This window comes from Sorex fumeus, unplaced genomic scaffold, assembly GCF_029834395.1.
Source record: "Sorex fumeus unplaced genomic scaffold, SorFum_2.1 ptg000054l, whole genome shotgun sequence".
Lineage (NCBI taxonomy): Eukaryota > Metazoa > Chordata > Mammalia > Eulipotyphla > Soricidae > Sorex > Sorex fumeus.
This window is the reverse complement of record NW_026606111.1, coordinates 1,220,927-1,246,627: the sequence shown is the minus strand read 5'-3', so window position 1 is coordinate 1,246,627 and position 25,701 is coordinate 1,220,927. Positions and strand designations below refer to the sequence as shown.

At 58.5% G+C, this 25,701-nt stretch overlaps 2 protein-coding genes across 9 annotated transcripts in view; both read right to left on the bottom strand.

Annotated features, from left to right (window-relative positions):
- Positions 1–1,780: 1,780 nt before the first annotated feature.
- VAMP3 (vesicle associated membrane protein 3) lies at positions 1,781–8,548 on the bottom strand. The gene is made up of 5 exons (XM_056125189.1): positions 8,461–8,548; positions 7,137–7,218; positions 3,665–3,823; positions 3,262–3,313; positions 1,781–2,561 (listed from the first exon to the last, which is right to left on the bottom strand). Coding segments are annotated over exons 1-5 (315 nt in total). The 5' UTR covers positions 8,463–8,548; the 3' UTR covers positions 1,781–2,541.
- Positions 8,549–12,296: 3,748 nt separating this feature from the next.
- CAMTA1 (calmodulin binding transcription activator 1) overlaps positions 12,297–25,701 on the bottom strand; it is a 544,421-nt gene continuing 531,016 nt past the window's right edge. For 5 of the 8 annotated variants that reach the window (XM_056125179.1, XM_056125175.1, XM_056125178.1 and 2 more), the window contains 5 exons: positions 24,944–25,137; positions 24,711–24,785; positions 23,621–23,651; positions 19,694–19,872; positions 12,297–13,875 (listed from right to left, as the gene is read on the bottom strand). In XM_056125179.1, the coding sequence (XP_055981154.1) occupies positions 13,812–13,875; positions 19,694–19,872; positions 23,621–23,651; positions 24,711–24,785; positions 24,944–25,137 (543 nt within the window). In that variant the 3' untranslated portion in view covers positions 12,297–13,811. The remainder of the gene's footprint in view (positions 13,876–19,693; positions 19,873–23,620; positions 23,652–24,710; positions 24,786–24,943; positions 25,138–25,701) is intronic. The other 3 variants (XM_056125182.1, XM_056125180.1, XM_056125181.1) reach the window with 2 other exon arrangements.

Here is a 25,701-nt window from a genome sequence, read left to right as displayed (position 1 = left end):
AGACACTAAACCACGCTCCGTGTGGGGCTGCCACAGTTCCTGGTGGGAGGACAAACCCATCTCCCACCGGGACGGTGAGCCGAGTGCGCGCAGTGCTGGGTGAGGCTGGAAGATTCTGGAGGGAGCCTGGCGGGCCTGCTGGGAGAGGGGAGGAAGGGCCCATCTGCAGGGGCGCAAAGGCTTCCAGGGGGCCAGGGAGCTAGAGCGTCAGAGCAGCGGCAGGGAGGGGCCGTGGGAGGCACCGTCCCCAGTACTTATGGGGCCTGGTTACAGCCACTCGCCAGGGGAAGGACCGGCTGGGGCACAGGGGATGGGAGTTGGGGAAGGCTCCGGCCCCAGGGGCCTCTGGGGTACCCGCAGGGGCGGGTGTGGGTTCCCAGGCCCTGCCCCACCTCAGCCCTCGCCCTTCCCTTAGGAGGCAGAGTCTAGCTGGGGCAGTGAGGAGGGGCTGTGGGCACTCAGCGCCCCAGGGGTTGACCCCTAGGGTCCTCCCAGCACTGCCAGGTGATTCCTGAGTGCATAGCCAGGAGTAATCCAGGGCATCTCTGGGTGTGACCCCAAAAGCCAAAAATAAAAGGCCCTGGGCCTCCACCCACACAGCCGGGCCAGTGCAGCAGTTAGGGGGTGTCTGGGCGCTTCCGCCCCCAAAGCACCTGGGCTAGGGGCAGGGAGGAAGCGTGGGAGGGAAGGAAGGGGAGGTGGAGATGGGAAAGAGCACCTCCGGGTCCAGCGCGTCTCAGAACCTGGCAAGTGCTGTCCTAAAAGGAGAGGGGAGAGGGGAGAGGGAGAGGGAGAGGGAGAGATCGGGTCATCTCAGAACCTGGCATGTGTTGTCCGAAGTGTGTGTGTGTGTAATGGGTAGCAGCTGGGGCCAGTTGTCACCACAGTGCGTGTCCCCTCCTGGCCCTCCAGCACTCTGCCCAGGACGCACAGTCTTAACGTACCGGGGGACACCAGGCCCAGGCCGGGGAATGTAGAGGGGGGCACAGCTCACCTTTCTCTGTGAGGTGGCCTGCGGATGGGCATCGGGGTTCCAAACAGGACCCCAGAAAAGGGAGCAGAAGCGGCAGGTTGTCCTAGAGGTGACTTCAGGGTCAATGTGAGTGTCTCTAGTTCCTGCCTGGAAGTCAGAGCCCTGGAAGGCCTGTCCCCAGGACAGACGTCACGTGTGTGTCCCCCACAGCGGGGGACCTTGAGCAGCGGCAGGGGAACGACCTTGGCCGGGACACGGACCCGACGGACGGGTCAGGCATCAGTACGAGCTCTGGTGGTGTGGCCCCCAGGTGTCACCAGACTCTGGAGTGTCCCCGAGTGTCTGAAAGCCTAGGCGTGGGGAGGGAGCAGCGCCCGGGGGCTATTTCTCACACATCACCCTCAGGGCTTGGGGACCACACGGGTGCCGGGCAATCCCTTCCGGCTCCAGTCCTGCTTTCCAGATTCGGCTTCACACATCTCCCGGTAACTGACAAGCAAGGATCACGCCGAGCTCTCACTGGTCTCTGAGGTTCCCCAGGTTCTCTCTGACGATCAGGGTCCTGCCCAGCTCTGTGGGGGCTCTGTGTGGGTGCTGGGTCCCACGCATGCAGGCCCGCCGGTCCATGGGGGCAAGTGACCGGGTCAGTGCCAGGCACTTCCATCTGTGACACGGTGTCGTTCAGCCACAGTGGCCTCACGGCCCACGTCCTGGCCGAGGCCTCGTGCCTGGGGAAGGGCCGCAGGGATGGGAGAGGCGACGGGGCAGAGACATGGGAGCAGACGCTGCAGTAAACACTTTATTCGGTTCCTCTGAGGGACGAGTTCCTAGCGAAAGGCACAGACATGAGGAGGTATTCGCGGGCGGAGTGGCTGGCGGGCACCACGCACTGACCCGGAAGGCACTGAGGATGGGGGTGGGGGGACGGGGGCAGGGACAGCCCCCGGCAGCTCTGTGCTGTGGGCAGTCGCCCGACCAAGAACGTGGCAGGCACACCTGGGACATGGGCGACAGGCACAAAGGAGCCGCTGGCCTGGCCCATGGGCACAGACATCGGATGAAGGCACGAGATGGCCAGGCAAGAACAAGTGGGGACAGTGGCCATGGCAGGCGACCCCCCACCCTTGCCCCGAGGCCAAAGGCACCAGGAGGCCCTTTTATTAAAATACAGAATTTTGGAACTTCTCTGTCAGGAACCAGCTAAATAGCCCTTGACTGGGAGTTAAACTTTTTGGCAAAGTAGAAACTTTGGTCACAGCCGCGGTTCTGGCAGACCAGTCCATGGGAAAGAGCAGCCGAGTCGGACGCCCTGGGGACGCGGGCAGGGCGCATCATTTCCGAGGCACGAGGTGAGACAGGATGGGGGGGTGGGCACGTGGGTCTGGGGAGACGGTCCCGGGGTGAGGGGCACCCGCGGCTGTGCCAGGCCCCGGGGCCACACGTCTGGTCCGGACAGACGGACAACCAAGGCACTTCCTAGAAGCCTTACGTTAACTGAAGCAACTGTTTTAGAAAACGGGCGGTGAACGTGGTGGGGGGCAGGCGGGGCGCGGGGCGGCTGCGGCTCCTCAGGATGAGACAGACCACACTGCAGGCGAGAGGGGGCAGTGTCAGATGCCCATGGTCACCAGGCGGGGCCCCCCATGGCCCTACGTGCACGAGGCTGGAGGAGGCCGTGAGGAGCAGAGGGCCACCCCCGCCTGGCTTCTAGAACCTGCTCCCAGCGGGAATGGCATGAGGACACGCGCATCAGCAGCGGGCCAGGCACCAGCGTCGTCCCCCCGACCCACGGGGAAGCACGTGACTTAGTATTAAGCCTTGGTTTCGGGTCACAGGGCTGATGCTGGCGGGCTCGGGGGCCCAGCTGGGGTGCTGGGATGGAACCCGGGTCAGCCGCACGCCAGGCCGGGCCCTCTGCTGTGCTCCAGCTCCAGAAGGCGCGTCTGCACTCCCCTTTAACACGTGAGGAAACTGAGGCTCTGAGGGGGAACGTTTGGCCCCAGCAGTGTGGTGGACCAGGGAGGGTGCAGGTCAGCGGCTTAGCTCTGGGCCATGCTGGTCCTCGTGAGGGACAGAGCTGAGGAGAGCGGACCCCAGAAACTCTCCACCTTCAGAGGAGTCTGGGTCGCGGGCGACCAGGGGACAGTCAGGACAGCAGGGGAGCGGAGGGACAGGCGGTCACAGCAGCAGGGGAGCAGGGGGTTAGGGGGTCACTCCCGCGGCAGAGCGAGCAAGGCACCGAGTGCTGCCACGCAGTGCTGTCCCCAGCGGGCTGGGCAGTCACTCACCCACGATGATGACGATGATGATGATCAGGACAGCGATCCCGATGGCCCACATCTGCGACCAGACAGGCTGGGTCAGCACCTGGGCTGCAGCCTCGGGGGCCCCAAGAGCACTGCCATAGGAGCCCACGCCCAGCCACCGACAACAAGACCCAGACAGACTCCTGACGCAGGGTGGCCAGGGGAAGCTGGCACCTGGCCATCTGGACGGTGCTCAGAGAGGAGCACGGGTTGATGACCTGCCTTCCTGTGCCGCGTGGGCCGCGCGGCTGACCTAAGGGTGGGCCCTGCCTCTCTGGGGACCCTGCACGGACTCGGGGGCGCCCGCCCGCCCCTCCTGCCAGGGATGTACCCGGCGCCACAGTGCTCCCAGTGGGCCGGGCCCGGTCTTGGGAAGGGGGCGCACCTTGCAGTTCTTCCACCAGTACTTCCTCTTGAGCTTGGCCGCGCTCGTCTCGAACTGGGAAGCCCCCGCCTGCAGCGCGTCTGCCCGGTCGTCGAGCTCCGACAGCTTCTGGTCTCTCTCCAGCACCTTGTCCACGTTGACCCTCATGATGTCTACCACCTGCGGCCGGGAGCGCAGCACTCACGGAGGGCACTTGCCTCTTGGGCGACCCCAGCCGCGCCAGACTGGCCCCCAGGAAAGGGGGAGGGGCCACTTGTCAGGGGAAGAGGGAGAGGCCTGAGCCCCCAGGCGCGACTCGGAAGAGCCAGCCCTGCCGGACACCTGCCAGACACCCACCAGACACCCACCGGACACCCGCTGGACACCCACTGAACACCAGCCGGACACCCGCACTCCAGGTAGAAGCGCAACCACAGGGCAGGGGGCCCACGCGAACAATGCCCACTTTCACTGACTAATGCAGCAAGAGGAGGAAGTAAGGGGAGGGAGTGTCTCTGCAGGAGATTCCACCTGTGGACACCCGCTGGATACCCACTGGACACCCACTGAACACCAGCCGGACACCCGCACTCCAGGTAGAAGCGCAACCACAGGGCAGGGGGCCCACGCGAACAATGCCCACTTTCACTGACTAATGCAGCAAGAGGAGGAAGTAAGGGGAGGGAGTGTCTCTGCAGGAGATTCCACCTGTGGACACCCGCTGGATACCCACTGGACACCCACTGAACACCAGCCGGACACCCGCACTCCAGGTAGAAGCGCAACCACAGGGCAGGGGGCCCACGCGAACAATGCCCACTTTCACTGACTAATGCAGCAAGAGGAGGAAGTAAGGGGAGGGCGTGTCTCTGCAGGAGATTCCACATGGGAAATTCCCCGAGAACACACAACACACAAACCCCGGTGGGGCCAATAATCATGCAGGAAATGCCTTCTGGTCAGTGCGTCCCCACGAACACACCGGCCACGCCACGGGCTCCCTCAAAGGAAACAGTCGCAGTGAAGCAGCACCCCCGACAGGGAGGCCGAGGAAAACCTTAACTGGGAGGCCAAGCCTTTCGGGCTGCGAGCCCCACGCCCGGGGCGTGAGGAAGGCCCTGCCTGGTGCCTGAGAGCCATGAGGGGCTGGCCAGCAGTGCCCAGCAGGCCACGGCCTCCTGCAGCCACAGACATGGAGAAATGCCTGCCCACACACTCCCACGGAGCGACTGGGCGCAGGGCGAGGCCAGGACTCAGGCAGGGAGCTGCTCTGGATCCGGCCGGTCGGACCACAGACCCGCAGAACTGAATCCCAGCACCAGGCAAGCAGCAGCCAACTGACACAGGCACCAAAGACGCCATCACCCGGAGCAACGGGCCCGACCTCCAGCCGCACCAGGAAAGGAACTGGACAGCCCAGGGCCAGGAGCCAGACCGCAGAGCTCTCGGTGAAACCCGGCAGCAAATCCCTCACACTCGGCCACGGGCCAGCTACACATGCAGGCAAGCCAGATCTGGGCTCGTGCAAGGATCCTGTGGCCGGCAGCAGGGACCTCCAGAGTCCCAGGGAGATGACAGAGGCAAGTCACCGCCGGGACAAGGCTGAGCCAGGAAAAGTGTCAGGCTTGGAAATGAGCCGGGCAGCGCGGAGAGCCTGCACAGCGGGGAGGGCACTGGCCTGGCACACAGCCGACCCAGGTTCAATCCCTGGCATCCCACGGGGGTCCCCCGAGCACCAGGAGTGAGCCCTGAGCATCACCAGGGATGCCACCCCTCCCAAACAAAACCAAAACAAAGAGCCTTGTGTCTGCATGAACATTTCCACAAACAATACACAAGTGCGGACAAGCCTGTGAAGGGACAGTCACCCTTGGGGTCACTACAACAATGCAAGAGAAAACCACAGCCAGCTCCTTCATAATCCCCGCACTGCCCTGGAGAACAGAGGAAGGGAGGGGGCGCTGGGAGTCATGGAGAATGGTACCCGGGAATGTGGCTGGGCCCAGGGCGGCGGCCACTATCAGAGGCCACTATCAGAGGCCACCGCCAACCTGGCCATCTCCCACGCAGATGCAAACACGCCTACGCAGACGCTGATGGCAGCCGAGTCGCACTGGTAGGGAGGCAGACATGCAAGCACCATGCTGGGATGGGTACCATGGCCCACGCGCTGTGTCGGCCCCGCGAGGCTCCAATGTGGAAGGCCGCTGGGCTCACTGGAGGGGACAACCACCCCTTGCGCCGTGAGCCCTCGGCGCAGCGCAGCGAGGACAGGGGAAGGCGCAGATCTGGGCCTGGGTGGGGGGCGTCAGATCACTAAACGCACCTGGGGATCCCCTTGGGGTGCTGGAGACCTGGGGAGACCACCAGAGGGGAAGGCCCACCAAGCACCCCGACCAGACACTGAAACCACAAGTGACAGACAGAGTAACTATCACCTCCAGGAAAAAAAAACCCTCTGAAGCGCCTTTCAGAAACAGGCCGCAATTTGATACTGTCTGAAACACTTTTTTGTGTGAGACAGAATGAACTTCTGAAAATGAAAATATGAAAACATCAGAATGCAGCTCGTGAACACAACCGCCAGATCAAAACACAGAAGTGACGGGCCAGAGCCAGCGCGGCGGGGAGGGCACCTGCCTGCACGCAGCCCACCTGGGTTTGACCCCAGCCATCACGTGGCTTCTCAAGCCTGGGAGGAGGGAGCCCTGCACACAGAGCCAGGCTTCGGGTCTGACAACTGCCGACCAACTGACAAACCAAACACAACCATCTGACCTGAGAGTGGCCGCACAGAGGCCAGCGGCAGGCTGAGAAACCTCTGTTGTGAGCTGCGTACGACGAGAAAGAAGCCAGCAGCGCGCAGGGACTGTCCCCCTCTGGGTGTCTCCCGGGGCTGCCAGGGAGGCCTGGCCTAAGCAAAATGGCACCGCCAACCTGCACTCCTGAAGCTGCCGCTGGCCACGGGGCGCAGAGAGCAAAGCACCCGGCACTGGTCGGCACGTCGGCGGGCACCTCAGAGGGCAGGCTTTGGGACTCAAGGCTTCCTCGCGGAAAAGCGGGTCAGCACCGGGGTTGGCTCATGGGACCCGAAGGCCCACTCCAGAGCCCATCACCTCCCCAAAGCAGCTCGTCCTGGAGACAGTGGGGGGGATGGGCAGAGGGCAGGTGCCCTGCATGCATGCGGCCCACCCAGATTCCATCCCGGGCTCCCCAGCTGGTCCCTGGAGTGCAGAGCCAGGAGTGAGTCCTGAGCATCGCTGGGTGCAGCCCCCAAACCAACGACACACAATGGAAAGGGAACCCCAGGAGGCCCAGGGAGGGGTGTCAGTTCTCCTGGCACTGATTCCATCACAGGCAAATACGCCCGGAAACAATCTGACGTGGACTCCGGTCTGGAGGGTGCGTCCTACGGGCGTCTCCCCGCACAGCGCCCTCTGCAGGCCGCGTCTCTGCTAACGTGCACACAGCCAGCTCCGGAAGCAGTAAGTACCTCGTCCACTTGGTTCTGTGTCTGCTGGAGTCGGCGATTGCTGCCCACAGCAGCACCGGACACTGCGGAGCCCCCTGCAGACCTGGAATGCAGAAAGGCCAGAAAGCAGGTGTCAGCCCGGCCACAAGATCCTTCCAGACGGCACGGGCAGAGATCCGAGGGAACAGGCGGTTTAATTCCGCTACCATTCTCAGCTTTGACCATACATTACAAGCCAAGGGCAGGGGCCACTTTACACCATGGCAGGACATGACCCCCACGGTGGGGAAAACCTGACTTCCCAAACTGTTCATTCCTGTTTGGACACTCGGGCCACCTGCGACCTTCTCTCTGGCAGGATTCACATGCACAGAGACCATGGGAACAGGACCGTCCCCCAGGAGGGAGCCAGAGACTCACACAGAGAAGGGCGCGGGCTGGGCAGGAAGGGGTGGCTGTGCCAGGGACAGGGGAGGGAAGTGATGCCCCCGCCCTTCCCAAGTTCCGGCCTTGGGCTGGAGAGACAGCACCCCTGATCAGGTGATTCCTGGCCCCAAGCACCGCTGGAGAACTCAGGTGATCCCCAGCCCGGCCCCTGCAGGCTACAAGCTGCTGTCAAGGGGCTCCAGGCTCCCGAGAACCGCTGGGAGGTCCTTCTTTAAAAACAAAAAAGGCCTTAAAAAGGTTCTGAACTTTGCAACATCCTTCCCGAACGCTTTATATCGCCCCAGGTGGGTCGTTTTAGCTCGGGCTTTGACATTCCTACGGGCTCTGCTCCGATTCTACACGTGAGGTAGGTCTTAGCCAGGACCACAGGCTTCTGTGTTCTAAAGTCTCTTTCCGGTATCCAGGACATCCCTTAGCAGTGTCTGGGTCATCCATTTAGCAGTTATTACACATATATATAGTTTTTTGGGGGGGTCACTCTCCGCAGCGCTCAGCGTGTGGTACCGGGACGGAAAGCCAGCGCCCGCCCCCGAACTCGTCCGCGGCGGCGTCACAGTCCCGGGCCTGGCGGGGACGGGCCGGGCCGGCCGCTGCTCCGCTCCCCGGCTCTGGGTGCGGGTTTTAGGAGGGCGAAGGTCGCTGCCTGCCCAGTCCCATGCGGGAGAGGGTCTCCAGCCCTCGGCCCGCTCAGTCCCGAGGGCCGCGTCCCTGGGCGGGCGGCGGCCGCGCCGGTCCCGCGTCCAGTCCGGCCCGGGCGGCTCCGAGCAGGACCGGGCCCTCCCGGGGGTCCCTCCGCCCCGCCCCGCCCCGCCCCCGTCCGCCGCCGCCCCGCACCCCCCGAGCGGGGATTCCGGGGCCCGGGGGTCGGGCGGACGCCTCGTCGGGCCGCGTCACTCACATTTTGGCGGCGGTGGCGGCGGCCGTGGGCAGGCGAGTCGGACAGACACGGCCGGACCCGGGGACAGGGAACTGGGCGGGGTGGCGGCGCCGCGCGATGACGTCACTGGGCGCGCCGGAAAGGGATGGTGGGCGGGGCCTCCAGCGGGCGGGGCCTCCAGCGGGCGGGGCCTCGGAGGCGGGGCCTCTCGGGACAGAGCAACGGGGCGGGTCCTACGGTGAACAGGGCCTCTCAGGGTGGGGCCTCCGGGGGTCGGGGCCTCGCGGGTCCTGCGGTGGGCGTGGCCTAGCCCTACAATGGGCGGGGACTCTAGGGCGGGGCCACCGGTAGTTAGGCGTGGCCTATAAGGGCGGGGTCTCCGGCGGGTGGGGCCTTGTGGGTCCGTGGGCAGGACCCTCGGGGAGGAGCCATAGTGGGCGGGGCCGCACGGGACAGGGTCTTTCGATGGGCGGGGCCTCCGGTGGGCGGGGCCTCCGGGCCCTGTGGTGGGCGGGGCCTCTGGAGGGGGCGGGGCCGGCGCGGCGCAGGGGCTGCAGCCTGGCTCTGCCGCCCTGCAGACTTCGGAAACCTGGGGCTTCAGGTACCTGGCAGTGAGCGAGCGTCGCACGGGGGTCAGGCCGGTGGGCCATTTTCCTGGAGTGACAGCCTGTGCGCTTTGACTTCGGGAGGCCGGAGACGCCACGCCTGCCCCAGACATCGGCTTGAATGAACTAGGAAGTCCGCGGAGCTGCGCGCGTTCCTTGTGCCCGGTCTTCTGACCCTGCACCTCGGGTTACAGGAGCTGGGATTTCACGTGGCCCCCGCAGGGTCCACGTTCCTGCACGCCCGCGCCCTGGCACGGGGCGGCTTCTTCACTGTGCGTCCGAGGGAGGCGTCGGTAGAAGTCCCGATGCAGTGAGTTAGGCATCTTCACCTACGACGTCTTCACCTCTGACACGGACCATCCGCAGTGGAGACGGACACCGCTGCCCAGCAAAGCCCTTCGGGAACACGAGCGGGGCAAGCGGGTGGACTCAACAACAAGACGTGAACAAACACAGATCAGACTGCCTTTTCCATCCCTAAACGGAATCATCTGAAGAGGCAAGTGGCCTGTGTCAGCGTCAACTACTGTGGCAGAAGTGGGATGTGAGTTGGCTGAGGGGCGATGCGGGGAGCGGGGGGGGGGGGGGGAGGGGGGAGGGGGGAGAGGGGGGAGTCGTCCAGGCTGGAGGTGCAGGAACAAAGACATTGGGGGAGATGAGCATGGCGTGCAGGGAGCTGCCGCTGGGATGAAAATAAGACCGAATAGTGAGGCTGCACAAGGCACCCGCCGATTAGACCAGCGCGGCAGGCACCAGAAGCCTGGGTAGGGGCTGCCAGTGCCATCTGCAAGACTTGGCAGTACCCACAAAGGTATTAGCTGAGAAAGGGAAGGAAGCAATGAGACCACTACACTCACAAGGCGGAGTCCTATCAGTCGGCTGGGAAATGAATGCCTTTGAAAACCCTGCAAACTTCAGATGATTTTAACTTCAAAGGTGAAGTTGGGTCTGCCTTTAGCTTCCAAATACCTACAGTATCTTTGCCGTGATTGTTATGTTGTGAAGATACTCAAACAAGCAAGTACTCTCGGGATGGTGACTTGAATAAGATCGTTCCCGGGACTGGAAAGACAATACAGTTCCTGCTTTGGTGTGGCTAACTGGGGTTCGCGTGCTGGCATGAGCACAGCCTGGCGTGAGGCCTGAGTGCAGAGCCCTGGGCACCACTGTGCATCTCCGAAAGATAAACGAAACCGACCGCCATTTACCAGGGATCGAACCAACACAGGGCCTCATACAGACAATGCCTTTCCCAGCAAGCCACAACTGTGGCCAGGAAACTCTTCTCTCGGGCAGCGCAGAAACTCTACGGTTCCATGTCAGACACAGTCCACGGACAAGAAATACCTAAAATGGCCTTATGTAACTCGGTGACCCCACCCCCACCCCCACTGCCCATCAGGGATTTCACCAGGGCAGCAGAAGCAAAACACACACGTAGTATGGGGAAATTTTCTTCATTTTTAATTTACAGCAGAAAGAATATAAAGCATTCAGAAAACATTTTCCATAGTTTAAGGGCAATTCAAAACATTTTGCATGGTTTCCAGCAGCTGAGTTCTTCGACAGATCCATTGATTCAATGATGCTTCACATGCACAATTACAAAAATAAAACTTACAAAAAAGAAGACATCTAGACTAGTTTCACATGCAAGTCTCAGGGACCCCCCATCGGGCGCCGACGACTGTGGAGCTGCCAGAAGGGACCATGCAGCCAGAGGCAGAGAGGGGCTGATGTCTTGAATTCGCTCACACAGTTAACAGCTGATCTCAAATGGGTGACAGGAAGAGCAATGACAACTTCAGGAGACAGAAGAAGATTAGCGAGTCATTTTGAAATTCGAATGAAATCCTACTCCTGGCACTTGGGAATTCAGATTATCCAAAAAAAGCTGTTCGCCTCTCAGCTTCGATTCAAAACGAACAGTCACAACCCAGAAAAGGCGCTCACGGTGCGCTCCTCCCTCCCCTGGGAATTCACAGCTGTACTCGTACGTTTCATCCCGTAGGTCTGGAACCTACTTCTTTCTCCCTCCCTCAGGACCCTCCCCCTTCTAGGTTAGTCTTTTTTTATTTTCCCTTCCAGAATTTTCTAACGTACTCAGCTAATAATGGAGCGTGTATGACACATTCGAAAGGAAAGAACCCAAAAAACAAAAACAAAGAACAAAAAAATAACAAAACAATGTGAGGGTTAAAGCAAATCCACTGAGGTCATTATCCTTGTCCAAAGAACAGCCCTTTGTGCCGGCCGGTGGGCCCAGCAGCTCTGGGTCCCGTGCTCATCTGGGCTGTTCAGAAAGAGCGAGCTGGCTTTTCACCTTCACGTCCCGTTTTGTGAGTGCAATTGCGTGTTTGTAAATTACTCAGTGTCGTCTTCTCTCGGGTCAGATCGTGGAGAGTGACAGGGGCTGGGGGTGGGGCGGGGGGACTGCAAAACAGCTGCAACCTAACCCACACGTTTACATACAGAACGGAAGTCAGGTCACTTTACAAATGTACAGATGGCTTACGGGCCGCGGGCCGCCCCGGCTGCCCAAGTTGCAGAAAGACCAGAGCGTAGAGTCATTCGAGGTTGGCAGTGAAAGGAATTTAAAAACAAGTACGATTATAGAAAAGGCACCAAGAGCACTGACCCCCAGTTTTGACCACAATCTTTTTTTTTTTTCCCTTTTTTTTTCCTTATGATCCACCTTCATTCAAAAGACACCAGTCGGAAAGCTTACTGGCTAATCACTGGAAGCTTCGCCAAGAGCCTTGTATTTGGACTTACAGTCAGAACCAAGAACCCAAGAACCTCATCTTGCAACTTCACTTCCCAACGGATCCCGAACCCTAACCTGGGAATTTCAGACTGGCATCAGCAGATGCTACCTGGATTCTGTCCGTTTGACACGAGCGGTTGGATTCTCTCGTTTATGTTTTTTTTTCCCCCCAAATCATCCATCCCCCCTCTTCGGCTCCCCGCGATCGGGCAGCCCTGCTTCTTGCTGGCGGCCCTACATCAGTGGCTTCTCTTGAATGTTGTAGGGTTTGTATGCGATTTTCAGGTTCTCTTCTGAGTGTCAGCAGGAGATATGAAAACGTGAGACATTTTTCTACTTGTCGTACCGATCCTTTTTTTGGTTGGGTTTGGATCGTTCTAAAGTGTTCTTTGTTGGAGTGAGTGGATGGTGTTTAAGCTATATACTGATTCATCTTAATGATTATCTGTTTAGCAAAAGGAACTTAATTTTCTTAAGCAGTATCAGCATTCACATTACTTGGCACCATTGGCAAAAGAATTGTAAATAGAATAAAATAAACTCCTGGTAGCCAAAATTAAATGTAAACATATCCTTTTTTTTTTTAAAGTAATGTTACTCTGCCTTTTTTCCTAAGTCTAAATACAGTAGCTCTTTTTTTTTTTGCAGTTTAATCATGCTTTAGCAAAATGTTCTTCTAAAGAACATTTAAAATAAAGTACTCTTATAGTGAAATAAAGGTTTTTTTTTTGTTTGTTTCATTTTACAGACCATAGCCACTAATGCTTGCTTTGTTCATTTCTTTTGTCTTGGTTTCATGCACATATCTCTTTGTTTTAATATATACAATATGTACAAACAATACATCCACATTTTTTTCGCTCAGACAAAACTATACAAATAATTTTATCTTGCCATGTTTATCGACCTTTGTGAATAAAATATTTAGCAATTAATATAATCCCTTTCAAATATTTTCTCACTTTCCATTTCTACCTTCTATATATACACAGAAACTGCTCCATTTGGATGACATTTTAGCCAACGATACGGGATTTACTGGCCAAAACACAGCACCGCACTGATGTTCACTTGGCGAATGCCCAGGCAAGGTATATGGTTCCTTAGTATGATTACAGTTTCCGAGGCTACTAAAAAAGCTTCATGCTTCTCCAATTCTCTAAGTAATTCTCATTGCACATGGAAGTAAGGCAAAAAAATTAAAGTGCTGAAGATGAGCAAAGGGACGCGATGGTGTCTGTACGCTCAGGGTTGGGGGGCTGGGGGACTGAAGGGGGTGGGAACCAGAAAAGAAATGTAAACTCTGTAAGCTCTTCTCTATTTCCCATGCATTACCCGTTGACCACACACCCACCCCTCTGCAAATTTCCACAAGACATTAAAAACCTGCAGATTTTTCAAAGCTGCATTAAGTGTGCTGTAGAGGTTCAAACCGAAACAGACAGACGGACGAAAGAAAGAGAAAACAGTGAAGGAAATGAGAACACGCAGACCCATACAGGTTGTTATGATCTAAACCCTCCACTGGGACTCGATCCCAAAGATTCAGCTTCTTGGAAAGAACGGGCAGGCATGGGCGTGAGCAGAGCACCGCCTGCCTGCCCTCGCTTCTGTTTTTTTTTTTTTTTTTTGGTATAAAGGTTTGTACAGTTCCACACGATGTTTGAACGCAGCCCTATGTGAGAAGGAAAACGGCTTCTTCCCAAGCAGACGAAGCCTCGTTCGCTGCCTCCTGGTGCCCTGCTTCCCCACGATTCAACAGAAGATTGAGTTCCAATATGTCTTGCTGATCAAATTAAAAGTTGTCCATGAAAGTGCAAATGCAATGACCCAACATTCCTGTTAAAATCCTGCAGCTGATCTCCCCAAAACTGCAGAGGGATTGTGTGCGTGTGTGTGTGTGTGTGTGTGTGCGTGTGAGTGCGTGCACATGTGTGCGTGTGTGTGGTTGTTGCATGTCTCTGCTAAAAACGGAAATGAAAACAGTCTGAAAAGCAATGTCACATTGCTAAGGGATGCTGCTGCATGTCTTCAAGTTCCTTGGCCTTTTTCAATTCTTTCACTCTGGAAGAGAAACAAAACACCAGGTGATAACCACACTGCCACACCGCCACACGCTCAGCCTAAGGCAGGAAGGCGCATCACCAAGACAGAAATCCCTTTGGCGGGCGGATGGCAAGCGAACTCCGGCTCAAAGGCTGGGGAAACATTCAGAGGAAGACACGGCCCTTCCGAAGGCTTGACTCGGTGTCGAGTGCTTGGAGTACAAAGCAAACTTGCTTTCCTGGACTGAATGGAGGCGACAATGAGCTCATCCTGAAAACAGCTAACCATCCAAGCACCTTGCCCGTGAGTCTGATGGAGCCCAGAAAGGCCGACACTGCAGAGAAAGCCCCTGGGACCCTCTTTCTTGGGGTGTTCTGGGGAACGGGAGGGGTTGGCCTGTGGCTTGCTGCCCAGGATCTAACTGTGCGCTGTACAGGGCTGGGATTTCCCCCTGGGCTGAAAGCATCGTACTTCCTCCCATTCCTCCATTCCTCCCATTCCAAACTGCAGTTTTCAGAAAGGCCCCTCGGCATCCCCCAGGGCTCCGAGGCGAAAGACTTAGGCTACAATGGCACAGGCATTCTGACCCAGCTAGCAGATGTGAGAGACAAATATAAATGGAATTTCAAAGAAGTCCCTATTTGCAAACTCATCACTGTCACCTTTGCTCTTTTTGCTTTTCTGCTGTAACAATGGTGATGGGCTAAGGGTGAGGCTTAGGGGGTCAGGCCAAGGACTTCAACCCCACCCCTGGTCAGTCTCTTTTTAACATAAAAACCTTCCTTTTTAATGACAAGGGCTGCCTATTCTGGGTAGGGATGAGCTGAGAAGTGGCAAGGATCTTGCTATTCTGTTTTCACTGGCGGCCACATCTGGTGATACTCGAGGCTGACTCTTGGCTCTGTGCTCAGGACTCACTCCTGGCTCTGAGCTCAGGGCTGACTCCTGGAGGTACTCAGGGGACCCTCTGGGATGCCAGGGATCGAACACGGGGACCCTCTCTCCAGCCCCAAGAATATTCCTCTTTACCAACAAGTCAGTGAAGACGCGCCTGAGAACACGTGATGCCATGACTTTGGCCATAGTCAGTGTGCGCCGAATTTCCGCTGCTGGCTCAGCCCTGGTGCAGGTTGGGTGGGATGTGGGGGCGTGGGGGTGTGGGAAGGACACTGCAGGTGGACAGGAAAGTGCCTTCTCTCCTCTGGGCCCCCGTAGAGGTCAGTTCTCAAGCTCACCTCTCTACAGAGACACCCAGACTTGCCTCTTCCTGGTGCTTTGAGGGAAGGCAGATGTGGATTTTACTTGAAAAGAATCACGAGATCACTTCCTACAGAGGGTCTGGGAAGACTTCTGGGCAAGTCATTCCTAAGGTACTGCTGGGGGGGGCGGGGCTTGGGTCAGCTTGGGTCTCACTTCAAGAAAACAATTATATTTACCACCTCGAAGCACGATCCTTACATTGTTGTTTCGCTTTGGGGGGCCACACCTGGCTCTGCACTCAGGGACTGACTCCTGGCAGTGCTTGGGAACCATATGGGATGTGGGGGGGGGGGTCGAGCCTGGGTTGGCTGTGTGTAAGGAAAGCGAGCACCTGCTGTACTATTGCTCTGACCACCACCAAAGCACAATCATTTCTGAGGGATCTAAGCCTCTCCAAAGAGAAGATGCTCTCGAGAAAAAGCCCAGGCGATGGGGAGGGTGACACTTCAGATGTGCCGATTTGGCTTCTTTCTTAAGACACCAGGCCCGGCTTGAGCAAAACTGTCTCTAGACTGCCAAGTCCCTCTTTCTTAACAGGCACCCGAGACCCCAGCGCGGTGGCTCCCCGGAGCCGGGAATCACTCCTTCCCGAGGCTGGGCTTCAGTATCCCCCGGCTGAGGGGGACACTCAGGGCGCTTTGGGTCATGGCCGCGTGTATCACTGTGCGTCCCTCTAGGCCCTTCATTTTGGACATGCACACTTGATCAATGGCTTTTTAAAAATTGAAGCATGCCATCTTCTGGGTTCAATTTTTAAACATGCAACGTCTAGACTATCAGCTCTGTGGCTCAGGAATGCAGGCGTGCATCGGTGCCGACTGACTTCTGGGCATGCAGCATTTGTACCGGGGCAGACGTCGGCGGGACTGTCGCGGCAAGGACATGCGGCCTCACGCCCTCCGCCTGCTCCCTGCGCGGGGCCCCGCTCAAGCCCAGGAGTCCAGTCAGCTCCAAAGCTGCTGCGTGGCCCCACGGGGCCCTGTCACGATTTTCCACGGCAGACCCAGACCCCTCTCTGCGGTGACTTCATCAGGCAGTGAAAATTCACGGCAGCGCCAACCCTACCCCAGCCTGGGACCTGCTTGCACTAGTTGGTGCAAATTTGCCCAAAGCCCTTCCTGTTCGTTAAAATGCTCATGATCACTTTCTGCGTTTTTTTTCCTGGAAGCTAACAGATCAAATGAGTTTGGACAGTTTTATTATTGTTATTTTGGAAGGATTTTTTTTTCTTTTTGGGTCACACCTGGCAATGCACAGGGGTTACTGCTGGCTCATGCACTTAGGAATTACTCCTGGCGGTGCTCGAGGGACCATATGGGATGTTGGGAATCAAACCTGGGTCGGCCGTATCCAAGGCAAACACGCTATCTGCTGTGCAACTGCACCAGTCCCTGGAGAGATTTTTTTTGTGGGGGGGAGGGGTGGAAAACACTGGTGGTGCTCAAGGCTTACTCTTGACTCCATGCTCGGGGGCACTCCTGGCAGGAATTGGACTGCCAGGTGTAAGGGACTGGACCCGGGTCCACCTTGTGTGAGCTAACCACCCTTCCTGCTGGACTCTCTTCTTCAGCCCCCCCTTTAAATTCAGCATGAAGCCAGAGTCTGTAACACAAGACATCGTGGTGGAGAGAGGCACATCTACACAGCAAGAACCAGGACACTGCCACTTGCAGAATTCCCTTCTTAGCCCTCTCGGGCTGCTGAGCTAAAAGCAGGGACGTTTGAGGGACGGAGCGATAGTACAATGGGCAGTTTGCCTCCTCTTCGGCTGACCACGCTTAGATCCCCAGCACCCTAGAAGGTTCCCCCAAGATGGCCAGGAGTGATCCCTGAGTGCTGAGCCGGAAACAAGCCCTGAGCTCTGCCGGGTGCGGCCCCCAAACCAAACAAATAAAAGCAGAGAGGTTTGTTGTCAGGGCTAGTTTCCAGCAATCTAGATGAGGTGGAAATGACCCGCAGGACATATTTCTATAGATATTAGAGGAGGAATGACAAGGACAAAAGTGGGGGGGGGGCACTTGGGGCTGGAGCGATAGCACAGCGGGTAGGGCGTTTGCCTTGCATGCAGCCAACATGGCCGACATGGGTTCGATTCCCAGCATCCCATATGGTCCCCCGAGCACCGCCAGGAGTAATTTCTGAGTGCATGAGCCAGGAGTAACCCCTGAGCATCGCCAGGTGTTACCCAAAAAGCAAAACATAAGTGGGGGGCACTGGGGAACAGAGGCTCACAGGAAGCAGACAGCTCCTCAGCCCTGTGACCAGGAGTGGGACCAGGTGACCCGGGGCTGGCCATGACCTCACAGAGGACCTCAGGATACAATTTTGTTTTTTTCTTCACCTCACTGGCTCTTCCAAAAGACCGCAGACCGAGGGCATCCATGCTCGGGGCTCCGTTCCAGGAAGTGACACTGCGACCCGGCGATGCTCAGGAGTTACTCCTGGCTCTGCACTCAGGAATTACTCCTGGCGGTGCTCAGGGGACCATATGAGATGCTGGGAATTGAACCCGAGTTGGCCGCGTGCAAGGCAAATGCCCTAACTGCTATGCTATTGCTCCAGCCCCCTCTGACAATACTTTGGAAGGAGTGGGAAAAAAAACCCTCCATGTGGAAATGTCCTCATGGGCTTTGAGCCTCAGTCTGAGCTGCAGCACTGCGCTAGGGGAAGGAATGGATGGACACAGGGAGCCCCCAAGTTTTCTGCCTTATCCCCCAACCAGCACACTCTCTGGGCTCCTGGAAGTTTAGGGAAGACCAAGAACCTCTGACAGGGCCCTACTGAAATCTACAGGAAGGCTTCAGGGAAGTAGCCAGGATACCCACAGCCACCTTGTTGAACTTTTGTGTTTTGTTTTGTCTTCAGTTTCAGTCATGCTAATGGGATAAATGATGTCCAGTGTGCTGTGGCCTCCAAACATGTACTTCTTTCACAGAAAGGATTTGCAGCATCAGACACTCAAAGTTTTGTTGGATTCTAACAACTATGTTCCTGTGTTTCAGTGTTTCAAACTATCCCAGAAACTGGCTGCCATCTGGCGTGGGGCGTGGCTGGGAACACTACCCAGAGAGGCAGGTAAACTGAGAACAACCTGCCCACAGGAGAAGCAAAGGAACTTCTTATCAAGGGTGTTTCCTGCCTGAACACCACAGTCAGTACGCGCCCTTTGGTAGGAATTGTTCCTGCTGTTTTTCCTTGGGGAAAAGCAGCATTTAACCAACTGGTGTTTTCTGCTCTGTCTGACTGTGACTGTGTCTCGGGCATCCCTGTTCCTATGTCATAAAAAATACAAATGGGGGGGGGCAGAGAGATAGTTGGGGTCTGGGGTGCGTACGGGGCCCTGGCTGGTGACCCCACAGCATGCCACCAGTGGAACCAGAGCCTGTAGCCTCCGCTGGCTGGAGTCCCTGTGGAACACTGGGTGACCCTCAGCACCCAGCACTAAAGCAAACAAGCAGGGTGGCTGAGTACCTCTGGCAGTGCCCCGGGGCCCCCTGAGAACTTCTGGGGAGACCCTGCCCCCTAAAAGGTGAAAAGAAATAGACCAAACCTAAAGCCAAAGGACTCAGCTGGCTATCCTGATGTTTCCTGCGTTGTAAGCATTTTCTCCTGTGTGTAAGCCTGGTAAACACAGACCCAAACTTTGGAAAGTGGAATTATACTTCAACAACCAGAACCTACTTCGCCCTTTGTAGAACGAAGAAAACAGATGTTGACGCATCTCTAGGGCCTCCAGAAAGCGCCACTGGCCTTTCGGGACTTCTAACTGCGGGGCTCTTCAGGCTAAGAAAGCACCACCCCTAAAAATGGTACCTACAAATTCCCTGCTCATTACACTTACTTTCGAACGCCCCCCTCCCCCCCGACCACAGCAGAGCAGCCTTGAGATGGGCAGTGCAGCGGCTACAGGTGGGAACCAGGAGGCTGTGTGGCCGGGACCGCAGGTGGCTGGGATACAGCCTAAGGTTAAGGCTCTGACCCACCTCTGACCCTGACCTGAGACCTTCGCACTGGACAATCAATCAAAGTCAACCCCGGGGTCCCCCCACAAGCATCCTAGCGAAAGACTCGCCACCACCTTGCACCACCTTGTCCCGTGCTGCGCGCCGGAGTGATGGGGAAAGCAACAGGTGCCAAAGCAGCCAAGCCCATGGGCTGTCCCACAGGCATCTGTCGGATGGTCATGTGTGAGCCAATGAGAGGCCCGCTGGCGTGTGAGCCAATGAGAGGGGCCGCCCAGAGTGCGAGTCAATGAGAGGCCGCCCAGAGTGCGAGCCAATGAGAGGGGCCGCCCAGAGTGCGAGCCAATCAGAGAGGCCGCTCGGTGTGCGGACCAATGAGAGGGCCCGCTCCGATGAGCGGTCCTGCTTGGCGTGGGAGCCGATGAGGGGGCCTGTTGGACCGGGCAGCAAACAAGGGCTCCATGGAAAAGCACAAGGCAAAAGCTTCGTCCGCCTCGACCCGCTGATGTTCAGCCAGAGAGATGTTCATGAGTTGGTGCATTTCAGCAGGTCATTCCCAGCGATGCCGGACTCGAGCTAGCCGGGCAGCCAGGGGTGGCTTTCTGATTAGTTACCTGTGGCTCTGAGAGCTGCGACAGCTCGTGGGGAATTTGGACAAAGGGAGACCGTGCCATTTTCCAGAAATCTCATTTGGGTTGCAAAACAAGACAGACAGAGAGGCCCAGTAAGAAAGACACAGAGCACGTTGTCTGCGGTGTGACACACACCACTGAATTCCCAAGAGAGCCATTTCCTAAAAGAGCAAGTGAGACACAGTTACTGCGAATTAAGTGACAGACAGCTACCTTCCTTCCTCTCCTGCTCCCCTCTGCTCTGCGCCTGGCCGGCCACGTGGAGACCCTCCCTGCGGCTGGCCTTTCTCAACGGACCGGTTTACAAGGGGGGGCAGTTCGGAAGTGTCTTGGCAGAAAGGATGTCGGGGCTGCTGGGGTGGGGGGGGAGAGGGGCACACAACAGGGCACTTCTCAGGGGTCACTACTTACCAAGGTCAGACTGCCTCTGGCCAAGTGAAGTGTTTGGAAACCCAGTGGTCACATGCAGCGACCATGGTGCTCCCTCAACCTCTAATCAGAGCCCTTGTATTCCAAAAGGCTGCCTCTTCCCCTGTCCAGCAGGGAAACTGAGCCTGGGACGCTTGGAAGGGGCTGCAGGGCTCAAGTCCTGCGGGGGACCGGTCAGGGTGCTCATGTCCCCTCCTGGACGAAGGCGGGGGGGGGGGGGGGATTTCTCTAGGAATCTAGCTCTCCAGCGTGGCTGCTCTGTCTCTGAAAACATCTTTCAACCCCCGCAGACAAATGTGTGAGGGTGAGACGCTGGCTGATTTTCAACCAGCAAGTGCGTCTGGTCTTTCCCCGCCTCGACACAGCTAGGTGAGAACTGTCGCTCGCTGGGACTCCGCCTGCCTTCCAGGGCAAGGCCTCCTGGCTCTCTGCTAAGCCGAGGAATCTGACCCACCCGGAAGCCCCCTGGAGGCCACTTGGCCTCAATCACACAGCAGTCATGGGCTCAGAATAAGTGGGGAGAGCAAAGGGAAGCCAGAAGCTGGTTGCTTCCAGCCCTGCACCTGCCACTCAGTCTTCCGGAGACCCGCGAGACCCGGAGCCTGAGACAAGGCCCGGCCCAAGAAGGGGGGTCGGAGAGAAGGGGCCAGAGGGGTGTCAGTGCAGGCACTCACTCTCATCCCCAGATGGGGCAGGAGAGGGCTGGGGGGTGGGGGGCTGCCGCAATGAACTCTGACCTCTACAGGGCCGGCCGCACCCCTGGGTTTCACTAACCTAGGAGTCTGGTTGGGGGTCCCAGAGTGTCTCACAAACACTTTCATCGAAAAACCATTGAACCCTCACGGTTTTCCAGTTCTAACTTGTTCGTGTTTATGCTTGGGAGGTCTACTCGGCAGTGCTCGGGGCTTCCTCCTGGCTCTGCACTCAGAGCCGGGATCACTGTCGGCAGGCTGGGGGACTATATGGGTGGTCAAACCTGGGTGGGCCAGTACCAGGCAAATGCCCTTCCTGCTATCCTAGGCTCCAGCTCCTCCCATAGCACCTTCCAACGTCCAGGCCCACTTGCCCCAGCACAGCCTGGCTTATAACCGAGTAAGTGGGCTGTTTCCTTTGGCCTAAGCTCCAGGCTCAGAAACCTGCTCGGAGCCTGCTCGGGCCCGAGTCCCCGTGGACAGGCCAGCCCAGGGGGGCCTGAGTTTCTGGCTACAAGCAGCCCCCAGGTTTTCGACCTCTCGGAGGTCCCAGAGGCCTTCAGGTGGGCGGAAGTGCTAAGGCTCCAAGGAGAAGCAGGGCTGGACAGGCACTGACCAGGAACCGGGAAACAGAGCCCAGCCCTCCGTGGTGACCTAGGCAGTGACCCGAGGATGAAGGTCTCTTTTGAAGAGGGCCTGTGGGAGTCCCAAGGAAGCTGGTGCCTCGCCTGCCTTTAAAATTTCATTGTTTTGTTTAGCTGCCCACTTGCTTTAGGAAAACTGGCCCCTGTGGTCTGGGCTTGCCTTCACACAGGGGTCTGTGACGCTTAGGGGGTGCCGCGGGAGACGGGGGGTAGAGTGTTGGGGTCTTGTTCCGCCATCTGGACACGGACAGCCCACCACGGCAAGACTTAACGGCTTTCATAGGGAGAAGGTCCTACTTGAGGAAAAACATAAAAACCCAATTCCCTCATTGCGGGCGATCACTCCAGTGCAGCTCCACAGAGAGTGTGTATCTGGGAACACGTGCGTGCCTGAGTCTGCGTGCATGCTTGTCCGTGCATGTGGTATGTGTCTGCATGTGTGGCGAAGTGTGTGCGTGTCTGAGTATATCAATGTCTGTGTCTGTACGTGTGTGCATGTCCGTGCATGTGTGCGTGTCTGAGCGTGTGGTGTGTCTGCATGTGTGTGCCTAAGTGTGTGCAGGTTCGTGCGTGTGGTGTGTCTGCATGTGTGCATGTCTGTGTGTGGTATGTGCATATTTGTGCATATGCGTGTCTGTGTGTGTGCATGTCTGAGCATGTTGTGGGTGCATGTCTATGCATGTGCATGTTTGTGCGTGTGTCTGTGTGGTATATGTCTGTGTGTCTGTGTGTGTCTGTGAGTGTCTGAGTTTGTGCATGCTTGCATGCAGTGCATGCCTGTGTGTCTGTGTGTGCATGTCTTGGGGTATGTGTGTCTGAGGGTGTCTGTAGTATGTGTACCTGTGTGTCTGTGTATGCTGTATGTGAATGTGTGTGTCTATGTGTTGTGTGTGTGTACATGTGTGTATGTGTTGTGTGTGACTGTGCGTCTGCGTGTATGTTGTCTGTTGTGTCTGCGTGTGTGTCTGTGTTATGTGTATCTGCGTGTGTCTGTTGTCTGTGTTGTGTGTATGTGTCTGTGTGTGCGTATCTGCGAGTGTGTGTATGAATGTGTATGTCTGTTGTGTGTCTACATGTTGTATGTGAATGTGTGTGCACATTTGCGAGTGTGTGTATATGTTGTGTTTGTGTATTATGCGTGTCTGTTATGTGTGTCTACGTGTGTTTTGAGTGTGTCCGCATGTGTGTGTGCACGCGCATGTCTGTGTCAGGGGTGGTGATACACGCCCACGCCCCTTCGTGTCTGCATCTGTGAGTTCCAGGGGTGCGGGGCCCCCCCCCCAGCATACAACTGAGCAGGAGGACCAGGTTTCGACTCTCCCTCTGGCCTCGGGAAGGTGCCAGCGCCTGGGCGGCTGAGATGCGCTGGGGCTGGGGCCACGTGTGGCCCAGCATGGCCAGTGTCCAGATCGTCCCGAGCCGGGCCCGCGTTCGGGCAGAGACCCTGTGTTCCGAAACCGAGATTCCTGGCCCCAAGTCCTTGTTCCCCAGGGAGGCGTCACATGCACCCGGGCAGAGCACAGCCCGCCGCGTGCTCCCGCCTCCATCCTCGGAGCACTCGCCAGGAGCACTCCCACACCTGCCTGCCGACACCCTCTGCCCAGTGCTCGTCCTGGCGCCGTTCAGAGCGCGACCCCCTTGCCTGGAGTCCGGGCTCCCTTGCTACGGTCCAGAAGGACCTGGCCCAGTTCCGAGGCCTCATGAGCCCTGACTTACCTCCCTGGGTGGGCAGGGAGGCCTGGGGAAGTGCCGCTAGGGAGCCGCGTCTGGGGGAGCAGGCACCCCGAACACGCCGGGACCCCGAGTGCGCCCGCACGCCTCAGCAGTGCAGCCGGGGCGTGGAGGGGGTCCAGGAGGCCCGGCGGTGGGCACGCATGCCTCTGGCTCCCCACTGCCCTGCGTGGTGGCGCCCCTCTCCCTCCCTCATGCAGCTGCGCAGGGCCGGGCGGGCGGGCGGGCGCCCCCGGCTGCTGGATGGAGGGGCGGGTTGTTAGTAGGTTAGTTGGGGGGTCTCTCATTCCATTCCGGATGGAGGTGGAACGTACTGCAAACCTCGCTGCAGCCCCATGCAAGCAAGCAGGAAGCACGAGACTGAGAATGGAAGAGGGGAGAGAGGGCGACCGGCCCGCAGGCAGCTCACTCACCCTTCTGTACAGCCTATGGTCCGCCAGGGGGCTTTGGGTGGTAAAACAACAGCGGAGAGCTATTAGCGCGCGAGGGACGGGCAGGGGGCCGGGGGTGGGGGTGGGGGGATGTCTCGCCCAGGACGGATGCTCAGAAGTCAGCCGAGGCCAGCCCAGGAGGCGCCCGTGGGGTGGACCGAAAGCCCAGTCCACGCCCTTGTGACCAGAACCGGGTCCCCAGGCCCCGCGGGCAGGCAGGGCTGGTGGCTGGTCGCTCTGGGCGACCTGAAGTCACAGGGGCACAGAGACATGAGGGACACAGGGAGGGGATGTCTGGGATCCTGCCTGAGAGAGGACCACCACGGGGACAAGCCGGGCCGGGGGGGCACTGCCCGTATGGGAGTGCCAAGAAGTGTTTCTGGAGACTCCTGGTCGGGTGCCCCACAGGGGAGGGTGCAGAGGGGACAGGGCGGGGACAGGCAGGGCGCCCCTCACAATCTCACCTGCCCCAGGTGGGGCTTGGGTCACTCACCGGGGCTGGTCACATGCAGGGTGTGGCCAGCTCCCCCTCCGCCACCCCACCTCACCCTGCCAACCTCTGTGCCTCCCTCCCTGGCTGCCGGGGGGCACTGAGGGCAGGGCTGGTGCCCAGGGAATGTCCCTGCGGACCTGGCGTGTGTGTCTTGCAAGACCAGCCCTCTGGGCGCAGCCCCACCGCTGGAGGAGTGAGGAAAGTGACCCGACGGGAAAGCCTGCGTCCAGGCCGGCTGCCCGGGCACGGCTCCTGGAGGCCCACGCCAGCCCTGGCTCAGGAGACTCTGGCGAGACCCTGCCAGCAGGGGGCAGCAGCGGCCTGGCACAGCCACCTCACCTCCAGCCTGTCCTGAGCCACGAGCTGCCTGCCGGCCACCCCCACGGGTCCCAGGAGGGCCCAAACGGCCGAAGGAAGAAGCTGGAATCCACTTGTCCCAAAGCACACGCTGGCCTGGGGGGGGCAGGGGGGCTGCCTGCCGCCACACGGATGGATGGACAGCACTGCCCACCTGGCTCAGGGTTGTGTCCTCTGCGGGGAGGGCGGAGGCGGCCCCGGGAGAGCCGGGGGCCCACATACCTGTGGCGGCAGCGGCGCAGAAACCTCATGATTTTCCGAGCGGCCTGGTCCTGCTTCTTGGTGAGCAAACTGCTCCTGCAAACGTGGAAAGAGCCGGTCACTGGGGGGTGGGGGGTGGGTGGGGGCAGCCATGGTGGGTGGGCAGGCGGGGTGGGGCCAGGTCAGCAGAGCCCTGGGGTGGTGGTAGGGTGGCCGGCGAGCCCAGGGACGCGGGTGGGGAGACTGGGGCCCACCTGAGCTTCTGCTGCACGATGACCGCCGTCCGCCGGGCCTGCCGCCGCCGCCCGCACTTCTTGTAGCTGCGGTAGAACTTCTGGATGAGCACGGCCGCGCGACGGCTCTGCTGGAACTTCTTCTGCTCATAGTAGCTGCGGAACTTGCTCTGGATGAGGATGGCCGCCTGCGTCATCTTCTTATACAGTGCGTACTGCGGGGAGAGGCGCGTGAGCTGGCGCCCCCCACCCTGGGGGTCTGCCTCACCCGCCTCTCCCACAGGTGAAGCTCTCCCACAGCGGGGGGGGGGTTCCGAGGGGGGCTCTCCCCTCTCCCCCCAAAGCGTCATTGCTTCCCCTACGAGAGAGATGCCGGCCTGCAGCCCGTTCGGATGGCTTGCAGCCCCGGGAACGTGGCCAGGCCTTTCAGGGTTAACCCACAGCTGCGAGATGCTCTCCGCAGCCCCGTCACGCCCCGCGACCCCCGTCTGAGTTACACGGTCCCAAATACGAGGCTTATCATGAAACGCTGACACCTTTCCATCACTTGAACCTGCGAGAGACTCACACCCAGCACACCCACCCGGGGAGCAGAGTCACACCCAGCACACCCAACCCGGGGAGCAGCCAGGACCCCTGGAGGCAGCAGGACAGCCAGTCGGAGCCCGGGGCCTGGCACGTGGCAGCACGGGAAAGAGCGAGCGGGCACAGAGGACGGGCGCGTCCATGCCAGCCCCTGGAGCTCAACACAGAGAGGCCGAACGGCAACTAAGGCTGGC

What these genes read in the sequence shown, in the direction of transcription:
- VAMP3 (XM_056125189.1), bottom strand. An exon ending in ACTGGTGGAAGAACTGCAAG is followed by an intron (nt 3,314 to 3,664) that starts GTGCGCCCCCTT and finishes GTCTGGTCGCAG; the next exon opens with ATGTGGGCCATCGGGATCGC. An exon ending in CATCATCGTCATCATCGTGG is followed by an intron (nt 2,562 to 3,261) that starts GTGAGTGACTGC and finishes TCTCGCCTGCAG; the next exon opens with TGTGGTCTGTCTCATCCTGA.